Source organism: Callospermophilus lateralis, chromosome 3 (genome assembly GCF_048772815.1).
Source record: "Callospermophilus lateralis isolate mCalLat2 chromosome 3, mCalLat2.hap1, whole genome shotgun sequence".
NCBI lineage: Eukaryota > Metazoa > Chordata > Mammalia > Rodentia > Sciuridae > Callospermophilus > Callospermophilus lateralis.
The window spans coordinates 164074481-164097303 of record NC_135307.1 but is presented as its reverse complement, the minus strand read 5'-3'; the positions used below and the strand labels follow the sequence as shown (position 1 = coordinate 164097303).

General features: G+C 36.8%; 1 protein-coding gene across 2 annotated transcripts in view; it reads left to right on the top strand.

The window, feature by feature from the left end:
- Window positions 1-22823, top strand: part of Slx4ip (SLX4 interacting protein) — a 208250-nt gene that overhangs the window by 143446 nt on the left and 41981 nt on the right. For both annotated transcript variants that reach the window (XM_076851513.1, XM_076851512.2), the window contains one exon: window positions 1171-1291. In XM_076851513.1, coding sequence (XP_076707628.1) covers window positions 1171-1291 — 121 coding nt within the window. The remainder of the gene's footprint in view (window positions 1-1170; window positions 1292-22823) is intronic.

Here is a 22823-nt window from a genome sequence, read left to right as displayed (position 1 = left end):
CCAGTGAAACAGGTTTGAGGTAACCTCTGCAACTCTGAGCCTGCTATAGCGTCTTTGGGAATTGAACCAGGATTTATCAGTACTTAGGCATCATTTTTATGTATAGTTTTCCTCTCTTTCCCTGCACTACAGTACATTATCCTAGTAGTGCAGGACTACACTGAATGTCTTCCAATATACAAACCAATAGCTAGAAATTGGGTTGTGTTTATGGCGTGCTGAAATTTCATTAAATTCCTCTGTTATTGTTACTTACTAAATATTAATATACTTTATAGAAATAAGAGAAGTTAAATTATTTTCATCAATAGATAAATATTGTACAGTTTAACAAAAGCAAATGGGTATATGTGATATTAGTAGCATGAATATGGAAGAAAATCAAATTACTATTTCCAGTTCTGTTTAATCCACTGCTCAACTAACTCTCTTCAGTAGATTTCTAAACTTGAAGCCAGAACCTAATGAATAAGGTGTTTACATTTAAAAAAAAATTGAAATGAGTTTGAAAACAGGAAACTTTTCTATGTAAAAGTCACTGTTTCTGGCTCTTCCCAAACATGTTAGAAGATCTGGGAATGCTATGCTTGTAGATATAACTGTAGTGTGGTAGAACCATGGTGGCTGCTTCCTCTTGCCTGGGCTGTGGTCTGGAACCCTATGACTTTTGCACCAACAATATGTGAATATGTTCTTACTCCTGACTCCTTCCCTGTTTACACTCTCCTGCCTGGCCACAGTGGGCATGTCCCTGGGGCCCTTGCTGCCAGCAGCATTGGCTCCATTGTTTCCTCTATTCATCATAAAAACTGACTGATATTTATTTGAAGGCATACTTCATCTCACCAATTTTATCACCACATCACCCTGATTTTTAAACTGAAGTAATAAGCCTTTTTGTCTTTCTTTTTGATTTGTGAAACTGAAGCAGAGAGAAATAAATAATTTTTGAGATTATAAACCAGAATTATGGTTTTTAACAAACTTTGGTAGCATGTTTAATGTTTAAGTCTGCAATAATATCCACCACTCCTATAACATTTCTTTCAATATTCATAGCTAAATGAAAAACAAGCAGAAGGAAATGTTCAGCATTTTAATGTGTATATTGTTAGCTTTTTCGCATTACATTAAATTAGAAAATTATATCCAATTTTTTATTTATCTTAGGAAGTCTGTTTGCTGTTAAAAGAAACCATTCTTTCAAGAGTTAAGGAGTACTTGGAAGTTCGTAAACAGCACAGGCCATCAAATACAGAATTCACAAGATCCAGTCCCTTGTCCTTAAAAGGTAGGCGCAGAGCACTTTGATTTGGGATAAAGAAAATAAAATTTTTGCTTTGTAGAGACGGCAATTATATTTGACTCTGACTGTCATGTTAGTATAATGATACATTTGAAAAGTATGTTGTAATGAAGATACTTTTGTTTGGGTAAAGAAAATTAACCAAAAAGCCCTCAAGGACTTTTAATGGTAGGCAAAATATATAAAAATAGCAAATAAAACATTCCTAAGGAAACAAAATTTTTAAAGTTTTTTTTTGACAAGTAATCTTGCAAATGGATTTACATTAATACTGACTTAAATTTATACAGAGCTTAATGCTTTTTAAAAAATGTTTTTATATGTCACCCAATTTCAAAGGTTCTCAAATGGGCAGTCCCCAGAGGACATTTGGTAATGTCTGTAGTTTCAGCTGTCATAACTGGAAGAGGTGGGATGCTATTAGCATGTAAAGGGTAGAGGCCAGGAATGACACTATACATTCTACAATGCACAGGCAGCCCTGGACTAAAGAAGGAATTATCAGCCCCAAAACATGAACGGCACCAAAGTTGAGTTCTCGGTCATATGTCCTATTAACAGTAATATCTTTTGAGTTACAAGTGGAAAACGCTCAGAGACTATAAAACTATAAACAGCTTGTCCAAGTAAAATATCCTATCATTTACTTAGCATCATCACCGCCCATCTCCCTTCCTCCACTGCTTGGCCCGCCTGATACATAGATGCCATGACATGAATGAATTCGAGGGTGATCAGTGGTAGAACCTGAACCCACACTCAGCTCTTCTGACTTCCATCCCAGTGTTCTTCCTACTCTGTCAATGTTGGATTTCTAATTTTTTTTTTTACTTTAAGTCATATTTCATACCATTCTTTCTCATGCAAATACGGTCAGTCTAGCTTAGTTCTCAGAGGATAGTGCCTGGACTGCTGTGAGCCAACTAAGCTAATATAATACCTCTTTAGGACAAACATGTTAAGTACTCTCTCTGAAGGCTTTCTTGATCCAAGGTGTTTTGCCCCAGTGTAGAGGACAAGTAGGTGGGCAGATTAACATTACCCAAACTGAAACCCTTAAATGGGATTTTCATTCCAAACAGTGTTGAATTGAATAATGCTGTCTGGTTTGTCACTTAGTAGTAGTATAAGTCTTGAGAAAAGCATAAGAGTTTTCCTGCTTTGTACCCCAGCAGATCTGGTTGGTCTCACTTTCTAAATCGTCAAAAGGGAGAGGAATAGAGCAAGATTTCAAGACCTCCATCTCTGGTATTAGAAATACTATATATAGTTGGCTTAGTCATTACTGATTCTCAACCAACCCTTCCCTTGTATTCTTTGAGTGCTGAGTCAAAGTTAAACACTCAGTTTCTCAGCCTCTCTCACAGATAGGGATCACAGTTCTTGCCCCCAAGAGAAAATGAGAGCCTTTCTTGAGCTCATGTAGGGAAGATGTTTGTTTATTTTTAAACAAAAAAGTAATCTTACCATGTACGCAATTTTGAAACCTATCTTTCCCATCTAATATAAAAGTCATTTTATATATATATCACTATTTTAAAGCTTTTAATTTTTTGATAAAATATACATAACATAAAATTTACTATTTTAACCATTTTTTAAAATTTTAATTTGTTATATGACAACAGAATGCATTACAATTCCTATTACACATATAGAGTACAATTTTTCGTATCTGTGGTTGTGCACAAAGTAGAGTCACATCCTTTGTGTCTTCATACATGTACTTAGGATAATGATGACCATCGCATTCCACCATCTTTCCTATTCGCTTTCCCTTCTCCTCCTTCCCCTTTTCCCCTTTGCCCTGTCTAATAGAATTTATTTAATCCTCCCATTCCCCACCCCCCACCCCACCCATTATGAATCAGCATCCTTAAATCAGAGGAATCATTCGGCATTTGTTTTGGGGGGATTGACTTACTTCACTTAGCATTATATTCTCCAGCTTCATCCACATTTTCTTTATCCATTCATCTACTGAAGGGCATTTAGGTTGGTTCCACAGTTTAGCTATTGTGAATTGTGCTGCTATGAACATTGATGTGGATGTGTCCCTGTAGTATGCTTCTTTTAAGTTCTTTGGGAATAGACTGAGGAGTGGAATAGCTGGGTCAAATGGTGGTTCCATTCCCAGTTTTCCAAGAATTCCCCATACTGCTTTCCAGATTAGCTGCACCAGTTTGTAGTCCCACCAGCAAGGTATGAGTGTGCCTTTTTCCCCACATCCTCACCAACACTTATTGTTATTTGTATTCTTAATAGCTGCCATTCTGACTAAAGTGAGATGAAATCTTAGAGTAGTTTTGATTTGCATTTCTCTAATTGCTAGATGTTGAACATTTGTTTCATATATTTGTTGTTTGGTTGTATATCTTCTTCTGAGAAGTGTCTGTTCAGTTCCTTGGCCCATTTATTGATTGGGTTATTTGGTTTTTTGGTGTTAAGATTTTTGAGTTCTTTATATATTCTAAAGATTAGTGCTCTATCTGATAAATGAGTGGTCAAAATTTGCTCTCAAGATGTAGGCTCTCTATTCACCTCATTGATTGTTTCTTTTGCTGAGAAGAAGCTTTTTAGCTTGAATTTATTGATTCTTGGTTTTAATTCTTACACTATAGGAGTCTTATTAAGGAAGTTGGGTCCTACTCCAACATGATGGGGATTTAGGCCTACTTTTCTTCTAATAGATGCAGTGACTCTGGTTTAGTTCCACTTTAAGTTGAGTTTTGTTCATGGTGAGAGTTAGGGGTTTACTTTTATTTTGTTGCATATGGATTTCCAGTTTTCTCAGCACCTTTTGTTGAAGAGGCTATCTTTTCTCCAATATACATTTTTGGCATCTTTTTCAAATATAAGATAACTGTAATTATATGGGTTAGTCTCTGTGTCCTCTATTCTGTACCATTGATCTACAAGTCTATTTTGGTGCTAATACAGTGCTGTTTTTGTTACTATTGCTCTGTAATATAGTTTAAGGTGGTATAGTGATGCCACCTGCTTCACTCTTCTTGCTAAGGATTGCTTTAGCTATTCTGGGTCTCTTATTTTTCCAGATGAATTTCATGACTTCTTTTTCTATTTCTATGAGAAATGTCATTGGGATTTTGGTTGGAATTGCATTAAATCTGTACAGTGCTTTTGGTAGTATGCTCATTTTGACAATATTAATTCTGCCTACCCAGGAACTAGGAAGATCTTTCCATCTTCTAAGGTCTTCTTTAATTCTTTCTTTAGCATTCTGTAGTTTTCATTGTAGAGGTCTTTCACATCTTTTGTTAAATTGATTCCCAAATATTTTTTTGATGCTATTGTAAATGGGGTAGTTTTCCTTTTCAGAGGATTTGTCATAGAAATGCCTTTGATTTATAGGTGTTGATTTTGTATCCTGCTACTTTGCTAAATTCATTTACTAATTCTAGAAGTTTTCTGGTGGAATTTTTTGGTGTACACTTTGGTAGCAGTAAATACTCTGAACATTGTTGTGCAATCATCTGTCATCACCATTACCCATCTCCAGAACTTTTTCATCATCCCACACTGAAATTTTGATACTCATTAAATAGCGATTTTCCATTTTCCCCTCCCCCTGCCTCTAGTAACAACCATTCTGCTTTCTGGATCCATGAATTTGACTAGTCTAGGTACCTCACATAGGTGGAATCACATTATTTTATCTTTTTTTTTTGTGTGTGTGTGTGTAGCTTATTCTACTTAGCATGTTTTCAAAGTTCATACTGTAGCATTTATCAGGATTTCATTTCTTTTAAAGCTGAATAGTATTTCATTAATATATTCAGTGTATACCAGATTTTGTTCATTTGGATTATTTACACTTTTTGGCTGGTGTGGATGCTGCTACAAATATTGTTGTACAGATGATATTTTCAAGTCCCTGAATTCAGTTCTTTTGGATATATACCTACAAGTGGTATTGTTGGATCATATGCTAATCCTGTTTATCTTTTTTTAAGGTATTGCCATATTTTTTTCATAATAACCATATCATTTTACATTCCCACCAGCAATGCATGAACTTCCACTTTCTCTACATCCCTGCCTGAACTTATATTCAGTTGGTTTGATAATAACCATTCTAATCTGTTTGAAACAATACCTGATTGTGGTTTTGATTGACATTTCCTTAACAATTAGTAATGTTATCATCTTATATGTTGACAATCGTGTACTCATTGGTCATTAGTGTATCTTCCTTGGAGAAATGTCTATTTATGTCCTTTGTTCATTTTCAGTTGGGTTGTTTTGTTTTTGTGTTGTTTTTTCTTATAGGAATTATTTTTTATGTGTATTAATTTTGTTATTAGATATATGATTGGCACATGTTTTTTTCCATTCTGTGGTTTGTTTCTTGAGTCTCTTGATAATGTAGTTGTACATACATGTTTTTAATTTTGATACAGCCAGTTCATTTATTTCTTCATTTGTTGATGATATATCTAAGAAACTGTTGCTGGCTCCAGTGTCACAAAGCTTTCCCTTTATTTTTTCTTCTAAAAATATAAGAAATTCTATAGAATTTAACTTAGGTATTTGATCATTTTTAGTTAATTTTTGTATATTATTTCAGGTAAGAGCCCAGCTTCATTATTTTGTATGTGGATATCCAGTCTTCCTAGCACATTACTGAAAAGATTGTCCTTTCCCCTGGAATGGTCTTGGTACTCTTGTTGAAAATCATCTGGCTATATATGTGATGATTTATTCCTGGGATTTCTGCTCTATTCCACTTCTATGTCTGTCTTTATCCCAGTCTACACTGTCTGGATACTGTAACTTTGTAGTAAGTTTCAAAATCCCAGAGCATGAGTCTTCCAATTTTGTTAATTCTTCTAAAGCAACTATTTCACAACTTTTGTGTGTGTGTGTATTTTCCTGGGGGATTTAGCCTTCTGGCACTCTATCACTGAACTGAACTCCTGGAACTTTTTATTTTGAGACAGGGTCTTGCTAAATTGCCCAGGTATGCTATGGCACCTAGCCCACATAGCCATTTTAAGTGACTACATAGCATTCCATTAAATGCCTCTACTATTAATTTATTGATGAATTTTTTAGATTGCATCAATATTTGTACTATTATAAAGAATAGTCCAATGAACATCCTAAGAATATTCATATTTGAACACTTCTAATTCTTTGTATTTACAGTTTGTGAAAGCTAAGGATATTAATGCTATATATAGTATATAAATTGTAAATATTTTTTCTCTGTCATTTTCCTTTGACTTGATTCTCTTTCTACCTCAGGAGCCCTCCACTGACCACTAATGGGACTAATACTAGGTTTTCTTATAGTGAGATAAGTAGTGTGATTGATTGCCCTTGGGAACTGCCTCTCCATTCTCATCTTGTACCACTTTTATCTTCTTGCTTGTTCTAGCTGTGGCAAACTTAATTCCTTTCTTCCAAAGCTCTATTCTTCTGCTTTTCTTAAGATGGGGCCTTGTTCTTATTGGAGCTTAGTCTTCTTTTTACCTATTTTATCTTCAGCTTTCTGGGCAAAGTTCATTGCTCAAAAAAGAGCATTAATCTCAAGTATATATAAAGAACTCAGAAAACATCAAAATAATAATAATAACAACAACAACCCAATCAACAAATGAGCAGAGGAAGTGAACAGACATTTCACAGAAGAATGATTATGCATGGTCAACAAATATATGAAAAAAATGTTCAACAACTCTAGCAATTAGAGAAATGCAAATTAAAACTACATTGAGATTCCAGCTCACTTCAATCAGAATAGCAATTATCAAGAATACAAGTAAAATAAATGTTGGTAAGGATGTAGGAAAAAAGGTTCAGTCATACATTGCTGGTAGAACTCCAAGTTGGTACAACCACTGTGTAAAGCAATATGGAGATTCCTCAGAAAACTTGGAATGGAACATCATTTGACCCAATTATCCCACTGCTCAATATATCCCAAAGGATTTAAAATCAGCAATGATGCAGCCACAAGCAATGTTTGTAGCAGCTCAATTCACAACAGCTAAACTATGGAACCAACCGAGGCACCCTTCAACAGAAAAATGGATATAGAAATTATGATATACATTCACAATGGAATATTACTCAGCCATAAAGAAGAATGAAATTATGGCATTTGCCAGTAAATGGATGGAACTGGAGACTGTCATGCTAAGTGAAATAAGCCAGTCCCCAAAACCAAAGATCAAATGTTCTCTGTGATATGTGGCTAACACAGAATAAGTGGAGAAGTGGGAAGAATAGAAGTTTATTGGATTAGACAAAGGTGAATGAAAGGAAGGAGATGGCATGGGGAATAGGAAAGACAGTAGAATGAATCGGACATAACTTTCCTATGTTCCTTTATGAATATATCATCAGTGAAACTCCACATCATGTACGACCTCAAGAATGGGATCCTAATTCCTATAAGTTATATGTATGCATATATCAAAATACACTATACTTTCATGTGTTCTAAAAAGAACACATAAAATTTTTCAAAAAGTATATTTGTCAATAGATCACCACCACACTGGATGTCTCTTCATAACATTTGAGGAATGTCAGGTGCACAAACATGTAAGCCACTGAAAGACAGGTGCTTCCCCTTTTATTCTCTTGTTTTCTCTCCAGCATGGAGTGCAGTTCCTAGCTTGCAGTAGGTAGTGTGTATTCACATAGGTAATAAGTCCTGTAAATGGTTGTATCTTTCCTGCTCCTAACAAAATTGAGAGTTGGCGTAATTTACCTGCCCTACAACCCTGTATTTGATATACCTTTGTACCTTTACTTTTTTAAGCTTCTCCTTTGTCTGACAAACTCCTATTTCACTCTTAAGACCCAAATCAAACACTGCTTCTCCAGTCTTCTTCAGTTTCAGTACCTTTATCCTTTTTAAGAGTCAACTTAGCTGGGTGTGTTGGCCAACACCTGTAATCCTAGCAGTTTGGGGTGCTGAGGTAGGAGGATTGCAAGTTCAAAGCCAGTCTCATCAGCTTATCAAGGCCCCAAGCAACTTAGCGAAAACTTGTCTCCAAATAAAATATAAAAAGGGCTGGGGATGTGGCTCAGAGGTTAAGCACCCTTGGGTTCAATCCCCAGTACCAAAAAAGAAAAAATCAACTAAAACGTTATTTCAATAGATTCAGTAAAAATTAGTGATACAAGGAAATTTTTTAAAAAGACTTAACTGATGTCAGTTTCCATCAGTTCTATCTCATTAATATTTTCCCTAGTCTTGTCCAACATTGGGTGTTACCAGCAGTTTAATTTTTGCCAACTGACAGTCCAAAAAATCAAAAAGGAGATGTCATGCTTTTTGATTTTTATTTATCTTTATGTTTTTATTTGTTTCCTGACTGAATTGTATATTTACAGTTTGGGTTTGTATCAATTGTTTGCCTATTTCTTCCTAGTTTTCACTTTTTCCTACTGTCACTTCTTGGTCAAGGTCCTTCTTAATCAGCTCTTGAATTACTGCCACAGCCTCCCTTCTGATTTTCCTTCCAATTTATCCACACCTCTTCTGCCAAAATGACCTTTTGAAAATAAAAATATGATAGTCCCCAACTTGAAATCCTTTGTGGTCAGGGACCTTAGTTGTCAAATATCTTTTATCCAGTTTCTTCTCTGCGTGAGACTAGCCAGATGGGTCTGGCTCTTTATCAGAGAACAAGTTGATTAAAAGTATTAGGTAGTTCTCAGGATCCATGAGGAATGGCTGGCAAGTTCCATTCTGAAAGTGCACAAACAGGACAACCTCAGTCACAAGATGGGGTCAGCTTTGGTAAGTACACCATTTCAGCTGCCATCCATGAAGCTCAGGACTGAGCATAAGAAATCTCTGTCCCACCTGCAGAGATTGACTGCCCAGCATGTGGCCACTCCCTGTGCAGCTGTCTAAGCTTCTGCAAGCAAACCAGATCTGTGGCTTTCCCTAGTTGCAGATGAATTGGGAAGCGAAAGTTTGGCTTTTACCTTTGGGAAGGTGAGACTTGTAAAACACAAAAAGTTACCAAAACATTGGAGGATGATCAAAATGTTTGGGTAGGTGGACAGAAGTTAGTTATTTGCTAAAAATTTTCTCTTGGCTTTCTTTTTCCATGAACTTCCAAATAATAACCACAAACCTATTTCTTAATACCACAACCTTCCCAGCTATCAAGGACATATGCTCAGCATCTCCCCCAAAAGAAATGTCCCAATTCTCCAGTTCCAGCTCCAGGTCCAGGATTTCTAAGTGATCTTTTACTTCCTCTAATTCTTTCATGAACCGTATTTGTTAATTTGTCAAATAAATTTGAAGTTTATTTACCAACATACATTAAACAGAAGTGAAGGGAAACAGAAAACAAAAAACAAAATTAATATATGTGAATATGTACATGATGCAACACGGAAGACCCTACGAGCAGATTCCTGTTCCTGACTTTTGTAACCATGAAACATGTAGTTTATGTCTTCCCTCCAGTAGTATTTATTTCATGTTCTCTGTTTTAGCTAATAACTCAGCTGATCAGGATTCCTTCCCTTCATTCCTGAGGGACTTGAGGTGGGGTTGCTATTGTTTAATTAACTTCCAGCAGTGCATATGCTCCATGAGGTAGAGCCCTTTACATTCCCTGTATTTTCTCCATGTCTGTGTCCCAGTGTGTCATCCTGACTACCATTTCAATTCCCCTTTAGACCTGTTTGTCTATGATTACATGACACTTTGAAGTTGGCAACCAATTCCTTCTTGTCTGATGTGTTCTATAACCCCCCCCCCTTTTTTTAGCTTTTTTAAAAATATGTTTTTAGATATTGATGAACCTTTATTTTATTCATTTATTTATATGTGGTGCTGAGAATCAGACCTAGTGCCTCACACATATTAGGCAAGTACTCTACCACTGAGCCACAACTCCAACTCCTATAACCTTCTTTTGAGAGCTAAGAGAGTCCTGAGGATGGAACTCAGGTTTTTGCTGAGGGTGTCACTTTCTACTTCCATACCTTGGTTACAAGAACCACGTGTCCAGCCAAAGCAATACAAACTGTTCTGTAGATAAAAGTTTGTGTTGCATCCTTTAGGTTATGAGCTTATCTCAGTTCCATAAGATCCTGACTGAATTTTCAGTAAACCTTTCCATCATTATGTAAGGCCAGCTACATTTGAGCATTGATAAAGACCATCGACTTTTATGACCAACTTCCTTATTTTGTTCCCTGTTAAAGCCAGTTTCTTTGTCAGAAGCACCATGATAGTGAGAGTGAATGAGGTCTTCATAAAGTGACTGACAGGAAAATGGCAAGCATAGAGGTACATTCAAATCCAAAATAAGGGTCCTTTCTAGAAATAAGTCATTGCTTGCCCTGCGATGAGAGGAGTCTAACATAATCCATCTACCAGCACTGCCCCATCTTACCTGTGGTGAGAGGGTTAGTATGGAGGCTCAGATTAATTGCTGCTACTGGAAAACTGGCTACTTGACAGAGCTCATCCTTGATGTGATTGGGTCCATATTGTTGAGCCCAAGCAGACTGTTTCTCCTTGCCACCATGGTCACAATGCTTATGAGCCCTGTGAGCAGGTTCTCGGGCTATGGGGAAAGAAGCTGGTCAGCATCCATGGACGTAGGCTGTCTTCATTACAGGAATTTTATCTCAATGGCACCTTTTGATAAATATTCACTTATGATACCAGTATTCTTATGCTCTACCAACTTTCCCCTAAATGTCCTTTTCTCCAGTCCTTCTAAATTTCTGACCATTTTTTCAAACTATTAACCACTGCCAGTGAATTGGTGTATATTTGTATCTCAGGCCATTTGTTCTTATAGGCTAAATGACCTAAAATATGCTACTTAACATTCTGCTTACTAACCAGATTTTCCTTTTTCACCCCAAGTGAGGTTATATCATTGTTTTCACTCACTGCAGACTGGTACCGCTCTTTGGGCAGAGCCATCAATAAATCAGGCGCAAATTATTACCTACTGGTCACTCCAGCTTTCACTGTTTCAGGGTTTTTTTGTAGGTTACAAAAAAATTTTCAGGTATACCACTGAGGCTTGTGCTTATTTCTTAGTAGTAAAGGTATAGTATATAAGAAAAACTTGACTTTTCTTTTAGAGAGCTCTTTCACATGCCACAGACCACTGAACATTCAGAAACTGTATTCTGAAAGGTTGTCTGTCACCATCTGATATGCTGTGTCTTAGCCTGATACCTAGAATATGTGCCACATCCTGCCATGTAAGTCCTATAATAAATGTCTTCAGTGTAGTAGTCTAGAACAGTGTCCTACAAAATATGGAGACTGTCCCTGTGGACTGATTAGCATCATGAAAGCAGAATGTTAACAGATCAGCAAGGCAAAACAGTGAAACTATATGGCTGTCTCTGCCAGTAGACAGAACGTGCTACAATGTTTGATGCTCACAGGATAGAAAGAAGCAGATTTTGCCGGTTCTGTAGTACTAGATGCTCTAGTGTTACAGTTGAGAAACCATCTCTAAAGAAATCCCTGCCTAATTAAACTTACATTAATCTACCATCATTCTACAAGACCCATCTATGTCTTCCACCTAAAACAAAAGAGATAAATGAAAAAATACGTAAGGATATTTCAGATTTCTCATGGTGGCCTATCTCTTTGAGTCCCTAGGGATTAATATTACTTCTGGTTTACAGTTTTGATGGGAAGTAGGGGCTCCAATGAATTTAGACCTTCTTTGCCGTAATAATACTCACTCCATGAGACATAACAGTCTACCAGTTTCAGAGTTAGTCCATCCCAGTTATACCGTTCACAACTGAGGGGACAACTCCAGGAGATTTTCACAGGCTTGAAAGACCCATTGTGAGATTAATTTAAGCCAAATTTCTATTTATCACCCTTTAATGGATCACGGTAACAATCAACAATCCCAAGAATTAACATTACCTCGGAGTCAATTTCTAATCACCCTCAAAATTTCTGAGTATTTACCTTTTTTTACTGTACAGGTACGTAGAAAAAAGCTACAAATCCCAAATGGAAGATGTATAGGTTGTACTTGTGATATTATTGGCTAGTACTTACTCAAGGGAGTGCCTGGCTCTCCATTTAAGGAGATAATAGGTCTGTGAACTGAGTTGAATGAATGGACTAGCTCAAATGCTGTGGCTTTTCTCTTAGGTGGCATAATTCAGGCCTCTCTCCACCAAATCTAGATTTTTTTCCCTGATTTTACAATGTATTAGTTTGTTAGGCCTGCTGGTGTAGCTCAGTGATAGAGCACTTGTCTAACAAACATGAGGCCCCGGATTCCAACCCATGCACTAAAAAGAAATTAGGCTTCCATAACAAAAGACCACAAGCTGAGTGGTTTAATCAACAGAAATTAATTTTCTCACAGTCTGGAGACTGGAAGTCTGAGATCAACATGTCTAAAGTTAGGACTACAGCATACGAATTTTGGAGGGGACACAGTTCAGCCTACAGCATACAGTTTGAACCTTGTATATATGTTCTTTGTCTTATTGAGTTTCGGTCATAATTAGCTAATAAGACAGAGATATCTGTTGGTCTCTCTAACATAGTTCCTACCAAGCTTACCAATGGGTCATAGCTTCCAGTGACTTGTCCAGTCATGAGTTTTAATCAACGGCAAATTATAAGATGACCCACCCACTTTTGGTTCTGGTGGTCTATATATCATGTCTGTTCTGGTCATCAATCCTCCCAGCAGCTGACTCTGCCTCTCTAGGGGTATCCCTTTCCTTCTAGAGGCTGCTCAATCAGGAAAAATCTTGGTAGCAGTGTCCTCCCCATGTTGGGCCCTAAACCATTTTGCAAAGTATTCTGGGGAATCACTTGGCACAGGATGACATTCTCAATACATATTGTCAGACAATACAGATTGTCTATTCTCTTGGCGCTCTGTAGCAAGCTGTGTTTGACTGAGAATAACTCACTGTACCTTATAGAAGCATTCCAGAAGAGGAGCCCCACGTCTCCCACTTATTATCTTTTCCACTGTGCAAGCATGAAAGTGATCTGGGGGTGGTGGGGGCAAACATTTTAGTCCTAGATTCAGGCATTGAGCAGTCTGACTGTTGAGGAGACTGCTGGCCAGGCTGAGAGTCTTTGGCAGTTCTCCAACCGGACCTATGGGGCACTGAGTTCAGGTGTCCCTCTCCCTCAGGAAGAAGGGAGTCATTGTTACCCACATGTGCCATCTTGGCCAGCACCCTGGAAGGGCTCCTATGTCATCCGTCAGTTCGTCCTTTTAACTGTGCTGGTGATCCCCAGAACTCGATGCTCTCTTTTGCCTCTGACTTTTGTACATGCTGCTGCTGCTCCTCTGGGCAAGATCCTCACTATCCTTCAGGCCTGTGCTCAGGTGTCACTTTCTCTAAGAGGCCTTACCTGATTCTCTGTGTCTACTTTTCCAAGGAGCTCTACCTTCTCTCCCTGTGTACCTGTTTGCACTTTAAAGTAATGTCTCTCATCAGTCTAATTGGTCCCCTGCCTCCCAGATAGACTTAGGTGTCATCAAAGGCAGGGGTCTTGTCCTGTTCAGCATCTGCTGAGGAGCCTAATGTTCATCAGGACTGCACGTATTGTTACTGCTCGCTGATCACACGTTTCTTGGCCCAGGCTTTACAGCCAGCTTCCTTTGCAACATCTCTTTCCTCCTTGAACAAAAAGCACAGGTGAAAGTGATCTATGAGTAACATATTAAGTGGTTTCCTCATTTGGCTTTCAGAAAGTCAAAACTACATCCTACCCCAGTGTAAGATTAGCCTGCCACATCTTCACACACAGCTAATAACAGAGAAATACTTTTCCTCCAGTCTACCTCATCCTAGCTGTTCTTTAGAATTACTACCTCTGCCTGTTCCTATTACTAAGTGTCAACTGCCAGCTGCCAGCATTAGGTTGGGTCTTTCACACACCTATGCCAGGTCCTCATGACAGCCCTTTTTAACTGCTTACCCCACCTCACCCCCAGTGCTGGAGATCAAACCCAAGACCTTGTACATGCTAGTCAAGTGTTGTACCACTGAGCCTTACCCCTGCCCCCATAGCCACCTTCTTAACCCTTGTCCTAAAGATGAGAACCAGACTTGAAGTAAGTTCTTCAGAGGTCACATAGCTAGTAAGTGTCAAAGGCAGAGTGAAAACACTGCTGTCTCACGTTTGACTTATTCTCACTGCTTGGGTCCCTGCTAAGAAGAATGTTATGTGTATTTTCTTTTAATAAATTTTTTCTCTAGTCAGGAGAACACAGATTTCTTTAAATTAACCACAGTGCTCTGCTAAACTACCATAAGAGTATCTTTAAGATTTTTTATCCACTACTCTGATCATGAGATGAAAAAGAAACATTTAGACTCCCAAACAGAGCTCATCTTCTAGCTCAAAGCACTTGCCTCCATGCATTGTCTAAATAGGGCTCACTCCTTTTTTGTGTTTGTGGAGCACTAAGAGTAAAATCCTTTTTACTGCCTATTATTCTATTCTGCATAACCTTTTCTTGTAGTTAACATCTAAGAAAACCAGTCCTTTGGAAAATGCCATAAAATAAATTGAATTTTCCTGGGTACTGTGGTTTCTGTCTTCAGAAAATAAATAGAAAACACCAGAGGCTTTCATTTTGGCTTTTCTTCTAAGCTGAATGCTCCTCTAAAATCTTAGCCACACGCTTCCGGTGGAGATTTAAGCTATCTGCTTATCCTTTTCTGGCATCCCAGGTATCTTATGCAAATACTCAAGACTGAAGTACCAAGTCTTCCTCTCTGTTCATCCACCCACCCACCCCTTTTGCAGCATTCTGTGGTGGGTCACGTCAGCACTATGTTAGGGAACCTGTGGGTGTTCACACAAGAGGAGAAAGAGAAAAGACAGATTGCCAAAACAAGCAAGTTCTTCCTATTCTTCCCTCTGTCTGAGAAGTCTTCCCCTCCTTTTCCCAGCACCCTGTGCCATGCTCTGTACCTGCCAATGAAAGCTTTCATTTTGCTGTTGAGACACTGGCTTGATTGTGAGCCCTTCTCCCTGGAGTCTCCACAAGTGCAAATTTGTATATGTGGTGTTTTGTATTTATTTTCCCAGCCCATTGAAAACAAGGCCTTTTCCTAGTTAAAATAAATTTTGGAAGTGAAACACTTTTTTTGCCTTTGAGCCCAGCCATTCCTCAATATAAGCCTTTAGGCATTTTCAGAAAGATTGTACAAACTTCCCCTAAAATACTACCCATATACTGCCCTTCAGTCAGCATTTCTCTTACACATTAACAATAAAACATTATTGTACATTTAGCAGCTGTGAAGTCTGAATAAGTGCAGGTCCTTCACAAATAATACTATTTTTGTCATCACTTTCTAAATCCCAGATAGTGTACTGTTGGTGGTTACTTTTGTGCACATCAGTGGGAGTGCACACCCAATGGGAGTAGGACTCTACTGCAGTCACAGGTGGAATAAGGAGCTAGTTGTTTTCTGACTTTCACAGGCAGATATACAAGACTTAAAAAGGAGGAGTTAGTCACTTGTGTGGTTTTATAAACAGCACGGCACATTTTTAGTTATCTGCTATTCTGTTCAATATTCTTAATATTTAAAAACATTGATTTTTGCATTCATAGCACTTTACAAATAGAAATGGGTTTCCCTAAGTTGGTTGTAGAGCATGGTAGAAACATGTGTTTTCTTTTTACACATATATTTAAGTAGGTTTGGTTATTATTTACATTTCTCCCCATAATGTACTCAGTCAAAACATTTTATAGCTTTCATCCACACATGAAAAGCATAAAAGGGCAATAATGAAACCAAGCGCCTATAAGCCCTTTGGTGAATGTACCACATTTCAGCAAAGATTATTTTTCCAGAATGGGCAATTTGTAAAACTTGAAGTTTTATACTTTTTACCAGAAGTGTGCTAAAGCCGCAATGACAACACAAGATGCTGGACTTTCTCAAAAATGGAAAGATTGCTGTAGCCGTTTGTTCAATATAGGGAAAGAAAACACAATCTCTACACTTTAAGGGTAATTTTCCACTTGTCATAGTTATCTGTTATGGAAATTGCCAGCCACAGTGCCTCATTCTTTGTCTACCTAATTTTATAAGAAGATAAAACAAAAGAGCCACATGGACAAGACCTCAAAAAAGGGTAGGATTCTTTTCGTCGCATGAAGTGGTTTTCAAACTTCAACTTTAACCACCTTGAAAATGTTTTTGATGTTAGTATAGGCCTTATTAGAATGATCCTGTTGGCCTAAGCGTCCTGTTTCTTTCTCTCCCACCAGCCCATTCTCCCTGAATCTATTACTCCAAGTATCACAAAGACGACACTTTTTTCCCTCATAGAACAGACTGTGTTGTCTTTGCTTAGTTTCAAATTACAATGCCAATTCTGTTGGAGCTTTTATGTGGTATAAGTCCAGTATTACTTTTGCTTCTCAGGTTTGTTCACATTTACAGTTGGAATTTTTGTTTCCAAATTTCTGCATCATCTTTTGCAGCACTAGGGACTGAATCCAGGGATTCATGCATGCTTAGGCAAGTGTTCTACCACCAGACTGTACCCTTAGCCACTTCTGCATGATTTTGGCGGTAGAAAATTGATAACAACTCTACCAAATACCACAGGATGCTTAGATTTTAGAAGAATTTTTTCCATCAAATACTGATTTGTTAGACTTTTTCCCCACCCAGTTCTATGAATACTGATGTTTATGACTAGATTTTTCCAAAGACATCCCTTTTGGGAGGAGAAATAATGGTAGAGAAAGCCACCTGTTCTTAAATTGACATAGAGATGAGTTTAAAAATCTTTCTTTTGGTGATCTGGTTTTTCACAGTATTTCTGACATTGATAATCATATGGAAGACCATTTTTATCCAGCAGAGAATAGTCCTCATACAGAATAATATTGCAGTTTATCCTAGCAGTTTGCTAACCTAATATACTGAGGCACTGGGTTTATATTGTCCAAATAGGTTAACTGCCGCATAGAAATTTGTGTGTGTATATGTGTGCTGGGAGAAGGGTAGGGGCACAAAGATATTATAATGAGCCCCCTTCTAGGCAGTGCTTTCCCAGGGCACATCTGGTTGAAGTCTTGGAAGGCACCAATCTCTCCTGTGTTTGACAAGTACTGGTCGTAAACTAATAAGAAGAGCTCTCTCTGTAGCTTGCCATAAAGCAGTGATCTTTTCTCACAGGAATAGCATGCAATTTCTATTATGTGCAGGATGGCAAGGTGTAGTGAAAACTGTTGACCTTGCTCTGTTTCCCAGGAGTTTCGCGGCCACTACACTAGAGCAATAGCCTCCCCATACCTAAGTAGCACCTATAGAATTCACCAGCTTGTAAATGCTTTATCCTTTAATTCCCCCCATCTCCCCTACCCCCAGTGCCCCCCACCACCATACACCACTACCACCACCACATTTGGTCAGGACTTTCCATCATGATTTCAAGATTTTTAGGTTCCTAGTAATGGAGTTTGACATCACTGATATTATATGCATAAAGAAGCTTTAAAAAGAGATAGATTGTAATCTAACAAATGTTAGTTAAGAACGTTCTGATTTTGAAGCGTATGAAAAAAATGAGTGAAGAGGCTCTAATGTAAAATACTACACTGTGACATAACACTTTGAAGTTGAGAATTTCTAGCTAAATATCATGAGAATTTTGGAGCCCATAACCCAAATGATGATTAAAAATCCCAGAACTGTCATTTTTAGACTCCTAATATGATACCTAATTATTCTGATCATTTAGAATAAATGTCATAGAGTCTCTAAAATTGTGTCTTTCTCTACTAAATATTTTTAGTTAGCTTCTTTAATTGTCTTTACTCACAACAATTTTATATTCAGTGTAATAACTCCTTTACATTGGGCAGGGTTATCTATTCCTTCTGATATTGAGATTCATCCTGTCTCTAAATTAATTTGCCAAAAATTTGTGAGTGAGGTGGGTAGTCATGAAGCATTAAGCACCAATGGGCTATTCCTGGAGTATTGAGTGAATACATTTTATAACTTCAAGTACCTTAATTGTTTATATTTGCTTGTTTGTATTTGCTGCTCTACCCCAATACTGTCATTACTACTTAGAGGTAAACTCCAACCAGATTCAACTTTAACTATTTGATTTTATGAACCTAATGGGAAACTTGGCCTAATCTGTTTTGTGAAATATCTTGAGAAAATTATCCATATCTACAGTTAAATAAAAACAAAACTAACTATGTGTAATCTCAAGCATTCAAAAAAAGTGACTGCAAAAGATTCTGGTTTTAAGATTTAGGCTAAGGTCAAATGGCAGTTCTACAGTTAGATAGATGTGTATGTCTAAGTAAATGTATATGTTTGTTTCTGTGTGTTTTTAATGAATATATAGATATATATGTACCCACAAGTATAAGTTGCTGCTAAAGAAAACTAAAGTTACAAGGGCTGAAAGAGGACACCAAAAAACATGATTTCCTTACAAATATTTATAGGAATTTTACTTAATTGCAACCAGAAGTCTGACCTGGAAGTGTAGTGTTTTGACCCTCTAGCTGTCTGGTTTCCTATTTGTGGTATTTTGCTCTCCCCCAACTGTGAGAAAATCTATTTTACGTGGTTTTAACCCTGCATATTCTTAGAAACACTGAAGTAGAAAGTATTCCCTCGAGGGAAAAGAAATTCTCATTATTTACAAGAATGACTTGTAAAAGCTTCTCTTAGGTAGAAAACATTTTGAAACATTTGACAAGTCTTTCTTTATAAGATGCTTTGAAAATAAAACAGACTCTGGGTTTCCCTTCAAGGTAATGTGAACTTTTGGAAGACTGTAAGATTTTTGCATAGTATAAATTTACCCTTACTTTGGTAAAATAATTTTTAATAACAAAGTAGAGTTTATATGTAGTCAACTTTATGAGGAGGTTTTAGTTATCCCCACCCCCATTTTTAGCTTTTAAAACCTTTTTTTTTTTTTCTGTAACCTTTTAGGAAAGTCAGAATTAGACTAAATCCTAGGTGCCTGTGGTAATAATACCATATGGCATTCTGATGAATGCAAGACATTGCTGAAATTCAGTTGGGTCATAGTTTTGCAAGGAATCCTTACAGCATCCATTGCATCAAATGCTTATGGACATATTTGCCATGTCTAGTTAGATGATAGGGAACATTGTTTCCACATAGCCACTTGTAGTTTAGCAGTATGATCAATTAACATACATCCCATTTCAAAAGGCTCAGGGATTTCAGGTAAAGCAAAATTATCATTCTTCTTAACTATTTCCAAGGTTTAAGAATAAAGAACACTGACAGTTCCCATTCATTTAACAGAAGGGAACTTTCTTATCATTCTTTCTTTTTGTTAAGTTTTATTGAGATCTATTTCATATATATATATATACAATTTGCCCATTGAAAGAATACAGTTTATTGGTTTATGTAGATTCAAGGAGTTGTGCAGCCATCACCAGAATCAATTTTAGTACGTTTTCATCACTCTGAAAAAAAAAACACTGTCCCATTAGTAGTTATTTCCCATTTTCTGTACATACACTCTCACCTCTAGCCAGAGGCCACTACTTAGCTTACTCTCCCTCTCTATAGATTTGCCTATTTTGGTTCTTTGTAAATAACTTCTTTTATTAAGCATGATGTTTTCAAGGTTCATTCATATTGTAGTTTGTAGCGGTATTTCTTCCTTTCTTTTTGTTGACAAATAATGTTCCATTGTATGGGGATACCACATTTTGTTTATCTTTTTGAGTTACCACTTTGTACTATTACAGTTTTTTGTCTGTTTTATGCTGGGGTTGAGCCCAGTGCTTCATGCATGCTAGGCAAGAGCTCTACCATTTAGCAGTGCCCCCAGCCCTGGGCTTCTATGCATAATGCTCTTATGGACATTTGTGTGTAGGCTTTTAGATAGATATATGCTTTCATTTTCTGTGGGTCTATACATAGGAATGGAATTTCTGGGTTATTTTATACCTTTATGTTTAACATATTGAGGGATTTCCAGACTTATTTTGATTTTAGTTTCCATTTTCCTGATGTCTTATGATGTTTATATCTAATCAAGTATTTATTGGTCATTTTGTATCTTCTTTATAGAAATGTCTACTCAGATCCTTTACCATCTTTTTAATTGGGTTGTCTTTTTGCTTTTGAGTTGTGGGAGTTCATTACATATCTTAGATAAGGTTCTTTATCAAATACATGGTTTGCACAATTTTTCTCCTTTTCTGTGTATTGTCTTCTCTCTCTCTCTCTCTCTCTCTCTCTCTCTCTCTCTCTCTCTCTCTCTCTCTGTCTCTCTCTCTCCCTCTCTCCCTCTCTCCCTCTCTCCATAGATTCCTTTCAAAAACAAAAGCTTTATTTTGATGGTATCCAGTGTGTCCACTTTTTTCTTTTGTAGTGCTAAAAAATTGCCTAATTCAAGATCATAAAAAAATTATACCTGTCTTTTTTTTTTCCCCCCAAAGAGTTTTATAGAATTAACTCTTACATCTAGAACTTCCATCTATTTTGAGTTAATTTTGTATATGGTGTGAAATTGGGATCTAACTTCAACCCTTTTTTTTTTTTTTTTTTGTATGGGGGATTGAACAACTGAGGGGCACTTGCCCACTGAGCCACATCCCCAGCCCTATTTTGTATTTTTTTAAGAGACCAGGTCTCACTGAGTTGCTTCATGCCTTGCTTTTGCTGAGGCTGGCTTTGGACTCATGATCCTCCTCTCTCAGCCTCTCAGCTGCTAGGACTACTGGCATGCGCCACCACACCCAGTTTAAATTCATTCTTTTGTGTGTGGTCATGTAGTTTTCTAAATGCTGTTTGTTGAAAGGACTGTTCTATACACATTTAATTTTCTTGGCCTCTTGGTTGAAAAATGATTAACATATGAGTGTTTATTTCTGGACTCTCAGTTGTCTTTCAACATGTCCTTATGTCAGTACTACATTGTTTGATCACTATAGCTTTGTAAAATAAGAATTCTATCTTAATTACAATCCAATTTGAGATTGTCTTCTCATTCTTGTAATACACATTTTTCTTCCTAGTAGAGTCAAAATTGGCATTTACTGTGAGTAAAGTTTAGTTAAGACTCTGTTTTAACCTAGTCGTTGCAAACATAATTTTAAGTTGTTGTAAACTCCTGATTTTTAATCAATTAATAAAATACTATTGGTCTTACCAAAATTTTTTCCCTAGGGTTTTACATTAAATTAAATCATTTCACAAATTTGCTAATTATTCCATTTTAACCAAATCACTGAATAGAAAAGCATTGTAATCAAGGTCTTCCTATGCAGAAATGTCACAGTGACTGGGAATGCTCAGAAGTCTCAGTAACACTCATTTAAAGTTAAATGACTTAAAGAATCTTCAGATGAAGTTACTGCTCTTATTCTGTAATAAATAGTGTGCTTCAAAGAGGCTTAAGGAAGATGAGAGCTTTATAACCACCTATTAGATCATTTTTGTTTAGTGTTCCTTAGAATTACTGTTATCTACATATAAAAACGCTTCTAAAGATTATAGTTAAAATTCACAACATAATAAAGGATGCTTTTGCATTCCTTATAAAATGTTATTTTCAGAGTTTGTAAATTACCTATAAAAGCCAGCTTTGATCATGATTTATATTCTGAGACTTTGGAAGAAAGACTGTATTAGCACAAATATTTAGAAAAAATGTATTATATTTAAGGTTCTTGAATATTTTCATCAATTGAGAGTGTTTACTTTTAAAAAATAAATCTTAAGGAATCTTCACTTATATTTTTAAACTTATTATCAGAAATTTCAAATGCATACAAAAATAATATAATGAGCTCCCACTTATCTATCACTCACATTACATGTTTAACATATGGCCATATGGCCAGTGTTATTTTATTTATAAGCCTCACCTACTTTTCCTCTCTGCCCTCTTCAGATTGTTTTAAAATAAAACTTGTAATCTGTTTTTGCATAAACAGAATAGTTATAAAAGATGAGAATTTTTTAAATGATCAAAGTGCCATTAAAGACCAAAACATTTCTAATTTCACCACGTATCTAGTTTATCTTCAGATTTTCCTGAATGTCTCAAGTTGTAAAAATCAGGGTCCAGACAGGGTTGATCTAGATACCATTGTATTTGGTTGATTGTCTTTACCATAAATGAACTTCTCTTTTAATATACTAACTCCCCTTTCAATATTTTTTTTCCTATTTATTGAAGAAACCAGGTCAAGTGTCCTCTGAAATCTCCCACATTTAAATTTGTCTGGCTTTGTCTGTATGGTGATGTTAACTATGAGTTCTTACAGCCTTGTTGTACATTGGTAGAAACACAGGCTTCATGAGGTCCAGATCCTTTGTTGGTGGGATTTATTTCCTTCTGCAAGAATACAGGGTGACAGGTGGAATGCATTTCTTATTGTGTCTTATCTGGCAACTTGTGATTTCTGGTTGTGTGTCTCCTAATTCCATGCTAACTATGTGTATGCAATCAAAAGGGAGTTTCTGTTTTATGATT